The sequence below is a fragment of the Anolis sagrei genome, chromosome Y (genome assembly GCF_037176765.1).
Source record: "Anolis sagrei isolate rAnoSag1 chromosome Y, rAnoSag1.mat, whole genome shotgun sequence".
NCBI lineage: Eukaryota > Metazoa > Chordata > Lepidosauria > Squamata > Dactyloidae > Anolis > Anolis sagrei.
This window is the reverse complement of record NC_090035.1, coordinates 3,163,969-3,180,627: the sequence shown is the minus strand read 5'-3', so window position 1 is coordinate 3,180,627 and position 16,659 is coordinate 3,163,969. Positions and strand designations below refer to the sequence as shown.

The following is a 16,659-nucleotide window of genomic DNA, read 5'->3' as shown; positions in this document are numbered from 1 at the left end:
CCTGTAGTTGCTAGGTGTGTTGCATGGAATAGATCCCCAAAGGGCATCCAGTCCAACCCCCTCAGCCAGGCAGGAAGACAGTCAAAGCTCTCTCAATGGATGGCCATCCCACCATCTTTTCATTGGATGATGTGTGATTGAGTCTCCTCCTCTTGAGAGTTTGAAGCAAAGGTTGGCCATCTGTCGGGAAGGCTTTGATTGTGTATTCCTTTTTAGCTGAAGGGGAATGGACTGGATGGCCAATGGGGCTCCCTCCAATTCTAGGATTCTATGATATATCATATGATTGATATATCATAGAATCCTAGAGTTGGATCACTCCCTCACAACCCCTTCCTTCCTTCCTTCCTTCCTTCCTTCCTTCCTTCCTGGCACCCACCCACCCATCCATCCATCCAGCCAGCCAGCCATCCAGCCACCCACCCACCCATTCATCCTTCCGCCCTTCCTAACTTCCTTCCTTCCTTCCTTCCTTCCTTCCTGCCACTCACCTACCCATCCACCCTTCCTTCATTCCTTCCATCCACCCATCCATCATTCCTTCCTTCCACCTACCCACTCATGCACCCACCCACCCTTCCTTCCACCCTTCCTTCCTTCCATCCACTCACCCACCCATCCACCCATCTATCCATCCATCCTTCCTTCCCTCCTTCCTTCCACTCACCCACCCATCCACCCTTTCTTCATTCCTTCCATCCACCCATCCATCTTTCCTTCCTTCCACCCACCCACCCTTCCTTCCTTCCTTCCTTCCATCCACTCACCCATCCATCCTTCCACCCTTCCACCCTTCCACCCTTCCTTCCTTCCTTCCTTCCTTCCTTCCTTCCTTCCTTCTATCCACCCATCTTTCCTTCCTTCCTTCCACCCACCCAGCCACCCACCCAGCCACCTACCAATTCAGCCACCCACCCATCCATCCTTCCACCCTTCCTTCCTGCCTTCTTGCCACTCACCCACCCATCCACCCTTTCTTCATTCCTTCCATCCACTCATCCATCTTTCCTTCCTTCCTTCCACCCACCCACCCACGCACGCACCCACCCTTCCTTCCACCCTTCCCTTCTTCCATTCATCCACTCACCCACCCATCTATCCATCCAGCCATGCTTCCACCCTTCCTTCCTTCCACTCACCCACCCACCCACCTTTCCTTCTGTCCACTCACCCACCCATCTATCCATCCTTCCGCCCTTCTTTCATTCCTTCCATCCACCAATCTTTCCTTCCTTCCACCCACCCTTCCTTCCACCCTTCCTTCCTTCCACTCACCCACCCATCCATCCTTCCACCTTTCCTTCATTCCTTCCTTCCATCCACCCATCCATCTTTCCTCCCTTCCTTCTACCCACCTACCCATCCATCTACCCATCCATCTACCCATCCATCTACCCATCCATCTACCCATCCATCCATCCATCCATCCATCCATCTATCTCTACACTTTCTATCTCTCTCTCAATCATATCACCTGTTGACTATGACGTTGTTGAGGAACCCCATGGAGTGACTCTAGAAGGAACCATGCGTAAGAAATGTCAAGGAGAAATTTCCAAACAGTAAAGAATAACAATTATGTGATATCTCTCTCTCTCTCTGTGTGTGTGTATAGTATGAAACTCTTATAAGAGATTGGTTTAACCTCCAGTTTGTTTGTAATCCTGAATGACCGTGTTGTGAACAGAGCCAGGTCTAAAAAGTGTGTCGCCAACACAAAAAGTTTGGAGAGCTCTGCTCTAGGCACTGGATGCCTATTGATGCAGCCTAGAACCGCATTGGCTTTTTTGGCTGCTGTGTCACCCTGTGGCCTCTGTGGCTAAGTCTCGATCTCTATTCATTGCTTCATGTTTTCATTTTGCAAGTCATCACGAGGAGATGGTTTCCCTCACCTTTGGCTGGCAGCATGTAATCAATAAATGGAGCCGCGCCACCCCTCCCGGGTGAGGTGGAATATTTAGAGGGTGACTCACAGCGAATGTGATTTTTGCCAAGGTCCACGGCTAAACCCAGGTGCAAAAGCCAGAGACGGCAAGGATCATGCGGCTATAGGTGTGCAATCAAAATGTATAACTGAGGCAAGCCCTGTCATGCAGGAAAATAAAATGACCAGCTTAAGAGAGGGCAAACGACTCCAAATGAACATAGAATCAAAGAGTTGGAAGAGACCTCTTGGGCCATCCAGTCCAACCCCATTCTGCCAAGAAGCAGGAATATTGCATTCAAATAACCCCTGACAGATGGCCATCCAGCCTCTGCTTAAAAGCCTCCAAAGAAGGAGCCTCCACCACACTCCGGGGCAGAGAGTTCCACTGCTGAACGGCTCTCACAGTCAGGAAATTCTTCCTTGTGTTCAGATGGAATCTCCTCTCTTGTAGTTTAAAGCCATTGTTCTATTGCGTCCTAGTCTCCAGGGCAGCAGAAAACAAGCTTGCTCCCTCCTCCTCCCTGTGGCTTCCTCTCACGTATTTATACATCATCTCTCCTCTCAGCCTTCTCTTCTTCAGGCTGAACATGCCCAGCTCCTTCAGCCGCTCCTCATAGGGCTTGTTCTCCAGACCCTGGATCATTTTAGTCGCCCTCCTCTGGACACATTCCAGCTTATCAATATCTCTCTTGAATTGTGGTGCCCAGAATTGGACACAATATTCCAGATGTGGTCTAACCAGAGCAGAATAGAGCATGGGGAGCATGACTTCCCTGGATCTAAGCACTAGGCTCCTCTTGATGCAGGCCAAAATCCCATTGGCTTTTTTTGCCGCCACATCACATTGTTGGCTCATGTTTAACTTGTTGTCCACGAGGACTCCAAGATCTTTTTCACACGTCCTGCTCTTGAGCCAGGCCTCATCGTCCCCCATTCTGTATCTTGCATTTCGTTTTTCCTGCCAAAGTGGAGTATCTTGTATTTGTCACTGTTGAACTTCATTTTGTTAGTTTCGGCCCATCTCTCTAATCTGTCAAGATCCCTTTGAATCCTGCTCCTGTCCTCTGGAGTCTTGGCTCTCCCTCCCCATTTGGTCCCGTCTGCAAACTTGATGATCATGCCTTCTCACCCTTCATCTAAGTCATTAATGAAGATCCTGAGAAGGACCGGGCCCAGAAGGGAACCCTGCAGATGGCCCTCCACTCGTCACTTCTTTCCAGGATGAAGAGGAGGAAGCCGGAAGGGTTTGGTGGGCATTGACCTTGAGTTTGGGAGTTGTAGTTCACCTACATCCAGGGAGTACTGTGGACCCAAACCATGATGGATCCGGACCAAACTTGGCACAGATACTTAATATGCCCAAATGTGAACACTGGTGGAGTTTGGGGAAGATACACCTTGAAATTTGGGAGTTTGTAGTTGCTGGGATTTATAGTTCACCTACAATCATTCTGAAGCCCACCAACGATAGAATTGGACCAAACTTCCCACACAGAACCCCCATGACCAAGAGAAAGGACTGTGTTTTCTGATGGTCTTGGTGACCCCTCTGACAGTCCCCTCATGACCCCCCCCCCCAGGGGTCCCAAAACACTGTTCTAAGGGGTTCATTTAACCTCTGGTTTGCTAAGAAAACCTAATTGCTGTTTCGTTAATGGATGCATGTCTAAAAAACATGTCTCCAACATGAAAAGTTCGAAAAACTCTGGTCCAGAATGATACTGAATAATATGGTTTGCTTTGCTTGTATAGGGGAGCATCTACACTAGAGAGTGAATGCAGTTCGACACCACTTGAACAGCCCTGGCTCAATGCCATGGAACCCTGGGAGTTGTAGTTTTGCAAGGTCTTCAGCCTTGCAAAATGAGGACTTGATGTGGAGTGACTGAATGCAACCAAGAGCAAGACCAAGAATCTTCCAAGTCCAGATGAAACCGAGAGCCAAACACGCCTCGACAGATTATAGGGATTAGGAGCGGTTCTGTTGGGACTTGCTTGGCTCCTCTTCCTCTTCCCCAAGTCCTCCCATCCTTTCCTATGTATAGACTACACCGGTCTCCCACATTTCTTCCCAAGGGCACATTTTGCTGCCTGAGGCCAAGGATGGGACGGCAACCCATTTCCAGCGTTTTGATTGGAATCCGTTTGGAAAAAATATCCCAACTTGGCTTCAATGTAAAAAACATATAATGTTGAATGTTTGGTATGTCGCATATTGACAAATATGGGGAAACCTAGATGTGGCCCCTTGGGTTCTTTTCTCAGGCCCTCCTCTCTCTCATCATCCTATCCTTTCTTCCCTTACACTCTTTCTTCCTCGCTCCCTTCCCTTCCTCAATTCTCTTCCAACCTTCCTTCCTTCCTCCCTTCCTTTCACCCTTTCATCCTTCCTTCCTTCCTTCCTTCCTTCCTTCCTTCCTTCCTTCCTTCCTTCCTTCCTTCCTTCCTTCCTTCCATCTTTCCTCCCTCCTTCCCTTTCTCTGTCTTTTTCTTTCCTTCCTTCCCTTTTGTCTTTCCTTCCTTCTCCCTTCCCTCCCACCATTCTCTTCCACTCTTCCTTCCTTTTCTTCCTCCCTTTTGTCCTTCCTTCCTTCCTTCCCTCGTTCCTCTCACCTTCCCTCTCTCCCATTCTCCTTCCTTCCTTCTCTTCCTCCCTTTTGTCCTTTCTTCCCTTTTGTCTTTTCTCCCTTTTCTTTTTTCTCCCTTCCCTTCTTGCATTCTCTTCCACCCTTCCTTCTATCCATTCTTCTCTTTCTTGCTTTTGTCCTTCCTTCCTTCGTTCCTCTCTCCTTCCCTCTCTCCCTCTTTCTCCTTCCTTCCTTCCTTCCTTCCTTTGCTTTGGTCTTTCCTTCCTTCTCCCTCCCCTCCCTCCATTCTCTTCCACTCTTCCTTCCTTCCTTCTCTTCCTCCCTTTTGTCCTTCCTTCCCTCTTTCCTCCCTCCTTCCGTCTCCCTTTTCCTTCCTTTCTTCCCTTTTGTCTTTTCTCCCTTCTCTTTTTTCTCCCTCCCTTCCCGCCCCACATTCTCTTCCACCCTTCCTTCTATCCATCCTTCTCTTCTTCCCTTTTGTCCTTTCTTCCCTCCTTCACTCTCTCCCTTTCTCATTCCTTTCTTCCCTTTTGTCTTTTCTCCCTTTTCTTTTTTTCTCCCTCCCTTCCTTTCCTGCATTCTCTTCTACCTTTCCTTCTATTTCTTGCTTTTGTCCTTCCTTCCTTCCTTCCTTCCATCCATCCATCCATCCATCCATCCATCCATCCATCCATCCATCCATCGTTCCTCTCTCCTTCCCTCTCTCCCTCTTTCTCCTTCCTTCCTTCCTTCCTTCGCTTTTGTCTTTCCTTCTTTCTTCCTTCCCTCCCACCATTCCTCTTCCACTTTTCCTTCCTTCCCTTCCTCCCTTTTGTCCTTTCCTTCCTCTTTCCTCCCTCCTTCCCTCTCTCCCTTTCTCATTCCTTTCTTCCCTTTTGTCTATTCTCCCTTCTCTTTTTTCTCCCTCCCTTCCCTTCTTGCATTCTTTTCCACCTTTCCTTCTATCCATCCTTCTCTTTCTCGCTTTTGTCCTTCCTTCCTTCCCTCGTTCTTCTTACCTTCCCTCTCTCCCTCTTTCTCCTTCCTTCATTCCTTCGCTTTTGTCTTTTGTTCCTTCACCCTTTCCTCCCACCATTCTCTTCCACTCTTCCTTCCTTCCTTCTCTTCCTCCCTTTGTCCTTTCCTCCCTCTTTCCTCCCTCCTTCTCTCCCTTTTTCCTTCATTTCTTCCCTTTTGTCTTTTCTCCCTTTTCTTTCTTCTCCCTCCCCCCTTCTTGCATTGTCTTCCACTCTTCCTTCTATCCATCCTTCTCTTCCTCGCTTTTGTCCATCCTTCCTTCCCTCGTTCCTCTCCTTCCCTCTCTCTGTCTTTCTCCTTCCTTCCTTCCTTCCTTCCTTCCTTCCTTCCTTCCTTCCTTCCTTCCTTCCTTTGCTTTTGTCTTTCTTTCCTTCTCCCTTCCCTCCCTCCATTCTCTTCCACTATTCTTTCTCTTCCTCCCTTTTGTCCTTCCTTCCTTCCCTCTTCCCTCCCTCCTTCCCTCTCTCCCTTTTTCTCTTTCCTCCCTTATCTTTTTTCTCCCTCCCTCCATTCCCTTCCCGCATTCTCTTCCACCCTTCTTTCTATCCATCCTTCTCTTCCATGCTTTTGTCCTTCCTTCCCTTGTTCCTCCCTCCTTCCCTCTCTCCCTCCTTTTTTCCTTCGCTTTTGTCTTTCCTTCCTTCTCCCTTCCCTCTCTCCATTCTCTTCCACTCTTCCTTCCTTCCCTCTTTCCTCCATCCTTCCATCTCTCCTTTTTTCTCTTTTCTTCCCTTTTGTGTTTCTTTCCTTCTCCCTCCCCTCCCTCCGTTTTCTTCCACAGTTCCTTCCTTCTCTTCCTCCCTTTCTTCCTTCTTTCCTTCTCTTTTTCCATCCTCCTTTTATTCCAAATGGCTGATGTATGGAGGAGTTTGAGGACCCACCTACACTGCCATGCCATACAGTTTCATAATGCAATCTAATTGCATTATATGCGTCTATATACTATCATATAATGCAGTTCAATGCAGTTAGAGCGGGCATCACTCACTCCACAATCCTGCTTCTTTGATATGTAGACAATACAATCCCATATCCATGGGACAACATGATTCCCTATTATCCACCCAGCAAGTTATGGTTTTCTGTGAGCTAGCAGATGGTGACTACTGAGTGGCATATGTTCTGTATCAGAAACTAGAGCTGATGTGGTCTACCCAATGCAATTTTCTGAACCAGCACCCCAAATAACTAAACCAAATTTAGAGTTGACCAAAAGCGGATTTGTAATCCTTTTGGTGCTAATGTTGGAGAGTGGTTTTTGGTCAAAGTGGTCCCTGACCAGAAACTAAAATCATAGAATCAAAGAGTTGGAAGAGACCTCCTGGGCAATCATCCAGTCCAACCCCATTCTGCCAAGAAGCAGGAATATTGCATTCAAATCACCCCTGACAGATGGCCATCCAGCCTCTGCTTCAAAGCTTCCAAAGAAGAAGCCTCCACCACACTCCCACTGGGGCAGAGAGTTCCACAGCTGAACGGCTCTCACAGTCAGGAAGTTCTTCCTCATGTTCAGGTGGAATCTCCTCTCTTGTAGTTTGAAGCCATTGTTCCATTGCGTCCTAGTCTCCAGGGAAGCAGAAAACAAGCTTGCTCCCTCCTCCTCCCTGTGGCTTCCTCTCACATATTTATGCATGGCTATCATATCTCCTCTCAGCCTTCTGGTTGAGATTCAAATGGTTCAATACCACTTGGAATGCCATGGCACTTGGGAGACGTAGTTTGGTGCGGCACCAACAAGCACTCTTTGGTAGAGATGGTGGAAGACCTTGTAAGGCTACAACTCCTGGATCCCACAGGCTTGAGCCATGGCAGTTCAAGTGGTGTCAAACCGCATTAAACCAACAGTGTAGACACACCCCTATCTCGAAATGCTCACCAAATGCACCACAAGTCACCAGATACAGATATTTCCAGGTCAAACCCTTTGAAATGTGATGGGATTTCTGGATAGCTCAGATCTGGTGGGCGTTGAGATTCTGACTGTATTGAGAACAACCGTGCCCAGGTTTAACTCTATATCCTTGGGAAAAAAGCAAGCCGCAAATGGCTTGAAAACAAAGGGTGCCATTAGGAGAAACCTTAGAAGGGAGCCCAGGCAATAAACAAGATGTGTTTACCAGCAGTTAGGTATGCAAGGAATCTAGGAATGTCCCAAAGCTGCAGATATTTGGCTACTGTTTCCACGTGCATTTCCTTCTTCCATAGCCAGGCGCTTAATCACGTTGGAGGCAGGCCCGTAGCCGGGGGGGGGGGGGGGGGGGGCTTGAGGGGACCCCCCCCCCGAAATTCTCAGGGTGGTCCATGAGAAGGTCTTACTGGTACAATATTTAAACTGTTATGTTTATTAGGTCCTTGTGGGTTTTTTCGGGCTATAGGGCCATGTCCTAAAGGCATTTTCTCCTGACGTTTCGCCTGCATCTATGGCAAGCATCCTCAGAGGTAGTGAGGTCTGTTGGAATTAGGAAAATGGGTTTATATATCTGTGGAATGACCAGGGTGAGACAAAGGACTCTTCTCTGCTGGAGCTAGGTGTGAATGTTTCAACTGACCACCTTCATTAGCATTTGAAGGCCTGGCTGAGCCTGGGAAAATCTTTTGTTGAGAGGTGTTAAGATGTGCCTGGTTGTTTCCTCTCTGCTGTTTTGCTGTTGTAATTTTAGAGTTTTTTAATACTGGTAGCCAGTTGTTGTTCATCTTCATGGTTTCCTCCTTTCTGTTGAAATTGTCCACCTGCTTGTGGATTTCAATTCCCTTCTCTGTGTAGCATGACGTGGTGGTTGTGAAAGTGGTCCAGCATTTCTGTGGTCTCCAATAATATGCTGTGTCCAGGTTGGTTCCTCAGGTGCTCTGCTATGGCTGACTTCTCTGGTTGAAGTAGTCTGCAGTGCCTTTCATGTTCCTTGATTCGTGTTTGGGCAATGCTGCGTTTGGTGGTCCCTCTGTAGACTTTTTGTCCACAGCTGCATGGAATATGGTAGACTTCTGCCGAGGTGAGAGGATCCCTCTTGTCCTTTGCTGAACGTAGCATTTGTTGGATTTTCTTGGTGGGTTTGTAGATTGTTTGTATGTTGTGTTTCCTCATCAGCTTCCCTATGCGGTCAGTGGTTGCCTTGACGTATGGCAAGAACTCTTTCCCTCTGGGTGGTCTTGACTCTCGTGACTTCTTCTCGGTGGTCTTGCAGCTCTTCTGATGTCTGAGGTGGAGTCTCCATTGGCCTGGAGAGCCCAGTTGAAGTGCTTCAGTCCATCTTGGAGGAGGTGAGCTTTGCAGATTCTTTTTGCACGGTTTGCCAAGGCTTTAATGGTGCTGCACATTGGAACAGCCAAGTTTTCAGGCTCCTCCTGAAGATTGCCAGGGTGAGGGCTTGCCTAATATCTCTGGGGAACGAATTCCAGAGTCAAGGGGCCACCACAGAGAAGGCCTCTCTAGCCAAGATATCAAGCTGGTGGAGTCTACCGTGTACCATGCAGCTGTGGACAAGAAGTCTCCATAGGGACCACCAAACGCAGCAGCATTGCCTACACACGCATCAAGGAACATGAAAGGCACTGCAGACTACTTTTGTTTATTATATATATTTATATATATATATAATAGTAAACATTAATATTAATATTTATTTATAAATAATAGTATTTATAAATAATTTATTTCTTTGTATATAAATTATATATATATATATATATATATATATATATATATATATATATGAGAGAGAGAGAGAAATAATCAAGCCACCCAAGACTCCTTTGAGCTGGCAACTTAGAAAATGGGCGTGGCCTAAGGGAGAGGGCGTGGCTTTGCCGTTAGGCCCCGCCCCTCAGATGACCCGGATGCCGGAAGCGAAGACAGGCACATTCCTCGTCGAGTCCCGCTCCGTCTCCTCTCCGCCATGTCGACGGCGATGAACTTCGGGGCGAAAAGCTTCAAGCCGAGGCCTCCGGACAAAGGCTCCTTCCCTCTGGATCATTTCGGTAGGAAGCTTGAGAGAACGAAAAACAAAAACCGGAGGATAAGTTTGTCCCTCGAAGGTGTCCGTCCCTTTCTGAGTGGGCGCATGCGCACTCCTCTCGCTCACACTCGGGCTCTCTAGAGGTGGGGAGGAAAAGTGTTTGGAAGACACTTCCGGTTTTAAAGCGACCGTCCCTTTCTGAGTGGCGCGTGCGCACTCCTCTCGCTCACACTCAAGCTCTCTAGAGGTGGGGAGAAAAAGTGTTTGAAAGACACTTCCGGTTTTAAAGCGACCAAGCCTGATCCCTCTGGAACTGTCCTGGCTCTCCATTTATATTTTTTAAAATAATAGTAAATATTATTTTACCCTCTTTCTTCTGCCATGCAGGAAAAGCGCAATTTTATGTATTATTTACTGCATTTTTACCCTGCTGTGTCTCAACCCCAGTTTGGCAATAATAATAATAATTATTATTATTATTATTCACCTCATTTATGTATAATATGTTGGTATATTTATATATTATATATTTATGTATTATATATTTATATATTATATATATTTATATATTATATATTTATATATTATAAATTTATGTATTATATATATATAATATTTATATATTATAATGTTATATATTATATATTTATAAATTAATAATAATAATAATAATAGTAATTATTATTATTATTCACCTCATTTATGTATAAAATGTTGGTATATTTATATATTATATATTGATATATTATATATTTATGTATTTTATATTTATGTATATTATATTTATATATTATATTTATATATTATAATATATATTATATATTTATATATTAATAATAATAGTAATTATTATTATTATTATTATTATTCACCTCATTTATGTATAATATGTTGGTATATTTATATATTATATATTTATGTATTATATATATATATATATTATATTTATATATTATATTATATATTATATATTTATATATTAATAATAATAGTAATTATTATTATTATTATTATTATTCACCTCATTTATGTATAATATGTTGGTATATTTATATATTATATATTTATGTATTATATATATATATTATATTATATTTATATATTATATTATATATTATATATTTATATATTAATAATAATAGTAATTATTATTATTATTATTATTATTCACCTCATTTATGTATAATATGTTGGTATATTTATATATTATATATTTATATATTATATATTATATATTTATATATTATATATATTTATGTAATAATTCAATGCCACGTTAAGACGTAAAAGTCAACAATGACACTGAAATTCAACACCGCCTGAGCTCTGCGAGTGCAGCATTTTCCCGAATGAAGCAGAATATATTATTGGAGAACACAGAAATGCTGGACCACACCAACAACCACTGTGTCAGAATACACAGAGAAGCCATTGAAATCCACAAGAAGCATGTGGACAATTTCAACAGAAAGGAGGAAACCATGAAAAGGAACACAATCTGGCTACCAGTATTAAAAAAACTCAAAAATTACAACAGCAAAACAACAGAGAGGAAACAACCAGGCACATCTTAACACCTTTCAACAAAAGATTCCCCCAGGCTCAGCCAGGCCTTCTAATGCTAATGAAGGTGGCCAGTTGAAACATTCACACCTAGCTCCAGCAGAGAAGAGCACTTTGTCCAACCCTGGTCATTCCACAGATATATGAACCCATTTTCCTAATTCCAACAGACCCCACTACCTCTGAGGATGCTTGCCATAGATGCAGGCGAAACGTCAGGAGAAAATGCCTCTAGAACATGGCCATATAGCTCAAAAAAACCCACAAGAACCTAGTGAAGCAGACAGTTTTTGAGGACTGGGACATCCGTAGGGAGACCAAGGTGTTTGTTTATAAAGCTATTGTCCTCCCAACCCTGCTATATGCCTGCGAGACATGGACTATCTACAAATGTCAACACCGTCTGAGCTCTGCGAGTGCAGTATTCTTCTCAATGAAGCAGAGACTGTTTGAAGACCAGGACATCCGTCTGGACATGGACTGTCTACAGGCGTCAACACCGTCTGAGCTCTGCTAGTGCAGTATTCTTCCGAATAAAGCAGAGAGTGTTTGAGAACCGGGACATCCGTAAGAAGACCAAGGGGCTTGTTTACAAAATTATTGTCCTCCCAACCCTGCTATACGCCTGCGAGACGTGGACTGTCTACAAACGTCAACACCGTCTGAGCTCTGCGAGTGCAGCATTCTTCCGAATGAAGTAGAGAGTGTTTCAGGACCGGGACATCCGTAGGGAGACCAAGGGGCTTGTTTACAAAACTATTGTCCTCCCAACCCTGCTATATGCCTGTGAGATGTGGACTGTCTACAAATGTCAACACCGTCTGAGCTCTGCGAGTGCAGTATTCTTCCGAATGAAGCAGAGAGTGCTTGAGAACCGGGACATCCGTAGGGAGACCAAGGGGCTTGTTTACAAAACTATTGTCCTCCCAACCCTGCTATACGCCTGCGAGACGTGGACTGTCTACAAACGTCAACACTGTCTGAGCTCTGCGAGTGCAGTATTCTTCCGAATAAAGCAGAGAGTGCTTGAGAACCGGGACATGTGTAAGGAGACCAAGGGGCTTGTTTACAAAACTATTGTCCTCCCAACCCTGCTATATGCCTGTGAGATGTGGACTGTCTACAAGCGTCAACACTGTCTGAGCTCTGCGAGTGCAGCATTCTTCCGAATGAAGCAGAGAGTGTTTCAGGACCGGGACATCCGTAGGGATACCAAGGGGCTTGTTTACAAAACTATTGTCCTCCCAACCCTGCTATATGCCTGTGAGATGTGGACTGTCTACAAGCGTCAACACTGTCTGAGCTCTGCGAGTGCAGCATTCTTCCGAATGAAGCAGAGAGTGTTTCAGGACCGGGACATCCGTAGGGATACCAAGGTGCTTGTTTATAGAGCTATTGTCCTCCCAACTCTGCTATATGACTGCGAAACATGGTCTGTCTACAGACGTCACAAAGACCACCAGCATTGAAGCGATGGTCCTCCGCCATCAACTCCGCTGGACCAGCCACGTTGTCCAGATGCCCGACACCGTCTCCCAAAGCAGTTGCTCTACTCCGAATAGAAAATGTAATGTTAGTGGGCAGAAAAGGAGATTGAAAGATGGGCTCAAAGCCAACCTTAAAAACTCTGGCATAGACACCGAGAACTGGGAAGCCCTGATCTTTGAGAGCTCCAACTGGAGGTCAGCTGTGACCAGCAGTGCTGCAAAATTCCAGGATTGGTGTCCTGGCGGTGGGTCCATAGGTAAATCTCTTGGGAAGACAAGCGGACAAAGGTCAGCATGCTGGAAGAAGCAAAGACCACCAGCACTGAAGCGATGGTCGCCCGCCATCAACTCCAGATGCCCGGCCACCGTCTCCCAAAGCAGTTGCTCTACTCCGAACTCAAGAACGGGAAACAGAATGTTGGAGGGCAGGAAAAGAGACTGAAAGACGGGCTCAAAGCCAACCTTAAAATCTCTGGCATAGACACCGAGAACTGGGAAGCCCTGATCTTTGAGAGCTTCAACTGGAGGTCAGCTGTGACCAGCAGTGCTGCAGAATTTGAAGAGGCACGAATGGAGGGTGAAAGAGAGAAACGTGCCAAGAGGAAGAAGGCGCGTCAAGCCAACCCTGACCAGGACCATGGAGAACATACAGGAATAGGTCTCCACAGTCACCTACGGACCCACCGACAAGACCCAACATCTGGAAGTCAATCATCCTTAAAAACTCTGGCATAGGCACCGAGAACTGGGAAGCCCTGGTCCTTTAGCGCTCTAACTGGAAGTCAGCTGTGACCAGCAGTGCTGCGGAATTCTCAAGAGGCACGAATGGAGGATTAGAGAGAGAGAAATGTGCCAAGAGGAAGAAGGCGCGTCAAGCCAACCCTGACCAGGACCATGGAGAACATACAGGAATAGGTCTCCACAGTCACCTACGGACCCACCGACAAGACCCAACATCTGGAAGTCAATCATCCTCAAGCTACGAGGGATCGCCTAAGTAAGTAAGTTTTACAGTGTCTTTTGCCTTCTGTGCCAAAAGTGCTGGTGCTTCACCAAACTGCAGCTCCCAGGCCTCTCTGTGTTTTTGAACCCATTTTCTTTGGCTCGCTCTGGCTTTAATTGCAAAATATGCTGGAGGATTGAAACTTTGCATTTTGCTCATGTTGCTGTGAATTCTGACGCCTGTTCCCTTGATGTTCACAAACGTCCTTTCTTTCTTTCTGTCCCAGGTGAATGTACGGCATTCAAGGAAAAATTCATGCAGTGTCTCCGGGCGAATCACTTTGAGAACGCTTTGTGCAGAGAGGAATCCAAGGAATACTTAGAATGCAGAATGGAGAGGCGAGTGCGTCCGTTCTTGCAAAACATCACCGCAACGGATGGATGTTTGCTCTCGTTTGCCCCATATTTCGCCAGCTTTTGCTGGCCTCTCGGTATCTGTTGTGTCTCTGGGTTTGGTATTATATTTATTTCTGCATCTGTGCTCGTTGTTGGAAATGCTTCCTTGTAGAAAACCAGAGCTGATGTTTCTCTAAAAAGAACCCCAAACAGTCACCAGTCCTTTGAGGGTGCATCTACGCTGCAGAATTAATGCAGTTTGATGCTACTTGAACTTCCATGGCTCAATGCTATGAAATCCTGGGAGTTGTAGTTTCACAAGGCCTTGAGATTTTCCTACCAAAGTATGTATTAAGGAAAGGTTTTCCCCAGACATCAAGTCCAGTCGTGTCCGACTTTGGGGTGTGGTGCTCATCTCCATTTTTGGATTCCAAAACACATGGAGAAAAGGCAAAGTTTATTTATTTATTTTTTTATTTATTTGCTATACTTGTATACCGCCGTTTCTCAGCCTAGCCGGCGACTCAACGCGGTTTACAACAACTTATAACAAACAACAGTATACAGTTTAAAAGCATAAAAACACGATCCACAATACATATATCAATAAACAATCCAATTCATCTCTTGACTAAAATCGCGATCCAGTTTCGTCGTCCAATTTGCCAGTCCTTCAATCATTACACTTATTGCACTGAGTTAACCGAACGCCTGCTCGAACATCCAGGTTTTTAGTCTTTTCCGGAATACCATCAGCGAGGAGGATGATCTTACCTCCATGGGGAGGGTATTCCATAGCCGCGGGGCCACCACAGAAAAGGCCCTGTCTCTCGTCCCCGCCAGCCGCACCTGTGAAGCAGGCGGGATAGAGAGTAGGGCCCCCCCAGAAGATCTTAGGGTCCTGGTGGGCTGATAGGCCGAGATACGTTCGGATAGGTAAATTGGGCCAGAACCGTTTAGGGCTTTAAAGGCCAACGCCAGCACTTTGAATTGAGCCGGTAGCAGATCGGCAGCCAGTGGAGCTGGTGCAGCAGAGGAGTTGTATGCTCCCTGCGCTCCGCTCCAGTTAGTATCATGGCTGCCGAGCGTTGGACTAATTGGAGCTTCCGGACAGTCTTCAAAGGCAACCCCATATAGAGAGCGTTGCAGTAGTCTAAACGGGATGTAACCAGAGCGTGGACTATCGTGGCCAAGTCAGACTTCCCACGGTACGGGCGCAGTTGGCGCACGAGTTTTAGCTGTGCAAATGCTCCCCTGGTCACCGCTGAAACCTGGGGTTCCAGGCTCAGCGATGAGTCCAGGATCACACCCAAACTGCGAACCTGCGTCTTCAAGGGGAGTGCGACCCCGTCTAACACAGGCTGTAACCCTATACCCTGTTCGGCCTTGCGACTGACCAGGAGGACCTCTGTCTTGTCTGGATTCAATTTCAATTTGTGTGCCCCCATCCAGACCGTCACAGCGGCCAAGCACCGGTTCAGGACCTCGACAGCCTCCTTAGTTGGCCTGTTACCTGAGACAATCCATTTAGAGTTGACATTGTGAAGCACCATAACGAACAGTGATACTTTCTCATATCTATATTTTCCCTTTTCATTCCCACAGGCAACTTATGGCCAGAGAGCCGCTGGAAAAACTGGGCTTCAAAGACCAAACAGAAGAGAAACCAGCAAGCCAGCCTCAGGTGCTGTGAAGCTTTCCCGTTTTTTGGAGGAGCACCTTGTCTACAGTAGTACATATTGTACATTGCAGTATTTTATTCCGACGTGAAGTGGTTCTTGGAAGATAGTTTTACGCCAGGGAGTGGGACCGTATTCCTGAGGAGAGGAGAACTTAATGCCCTTGCAAGGTCTTGTTCTCCTTTGGCTGGCTGAACCAGCAACCAGGAGATATTTATTTCAGGCAGGAAGCTGGAATGATAAAGTGTCTTTGCATACTGGATTTTGGAAGTGTATTCCTTACTTCTGCACCCTGTTCTCATGTTGATTTATTGACCTCTGAGCATCTGCTCTAGGTGCTCTTACTGCTGATCCCAGCTGATCCCTAATCCATCTAAAACACAGATATGTGCCTTTCATCTCAAGAACAGAGAAGCATCCCGAGCTCTGAGGATTATGACCTGGGAAGGAAGGAATCCCACTGGAGCATTGCAGCGCACCCAAATCCCTGGGGGTCACTCTGGACCGTGTTCTTACCTACAAGAAGCACTGCCTGAACATCAAGAAAAAAGTGGGTGCTAGAAACAATATCATACGAAAGCTGACTGGCACAACCTGGGGATCACAACCAGACACAGTGAAGACATCTGCCCTTGCGCTATGCTACTCCGCTGCTGAGTATGCATGCCCAGTGTGGAACACATCTCACCACGCTAAAACAGTGGATGTGGCTCTTAATGAGATATGCCACATTATCACGGGGTGTCTGTGCCCTACACCACTGGAGAAACTACACTGTTTAGCCGGTATTGCACCACCTGACATCCACCGGGAAGTGGCAGCCAATAGTGAAAGGACCAAGGCAGAGACATCTCCAGCTCATCCCCTGTCAGCCAGCACGTCAACGACTTAAATCCAGACATAGTTTTCTAAGATCTACAGAGAAACTCGCTGGAACACCTCAGCAAGCGAGAGTCCAAAAGTGGCAGGCTCAAACCCAGAACCTCAACCAATGGCTGATACCAAATGAGAGACTCCCTCCTGGGCACACAGAAGACTGGGTGACTTGGAAGGCGCTGAACAGACTGCGCTCTGGCACCACGAGATGCAGAGCCAACCTCAAGAAAT

General features: G+C 46.1%; 1 protein-coding gene across 1 annotated transcript; it reads left to right on the top strand.

Annotated features, from left to right (window-relative positions):
• The first annotated feature begins 9,356 nt into the window (after positions 1-9,356).
• LOC137095324 (cytochrome c oxidase assembly protein COX19-like) lies at positions 9,357-15,814 on the top strand. Its single transcript, XM_067461823.1, has 3 exons — positions 9,357-9,507; positions 13,765-13,876; positions 15,479-15,814. Exons 1-3 carry the CDS (start codon positions 9,426-9,428, stop codon positions 15,564-15,566), a joined length of 282 nt encoding a protein of 93 aa, XP_067317924.1. The 5' UTR covers positions 9,357-9,425; the 3' UTR covers positions 15,567-15,814.
• Positions 15,815-16,659: the final 845 nt, after the last annotated feature.

What these genes read in the sequence shown, in the direction of transcription:
- LOC137095324 (XM_067461823.1), top strand. Translation starts at nt 9,426, where the DNA reads ATGTCGACGGCGATGAACTTCGGGGCGAAAAGCTTCAAGCCGAGGCCT. An exon ending in CTTCCCTCTGGATCATTTCG is followed by an intron (nt 9,508 to 13,764) that starts GTAGGAAGCTTG and finishes TTTCTGTCCCAG; the next exon opens with GTGAATGTACGGCATTCAAG. An exon ending in TTAGAATGCAGAATGGAGAG is followed by an intron (nt 13,877 to 15,478) that starts GCGAGTGCGTCC and finishes TCATTCCCACAG; the next exon opens with GCAACTTATGGCCAGAGAGC.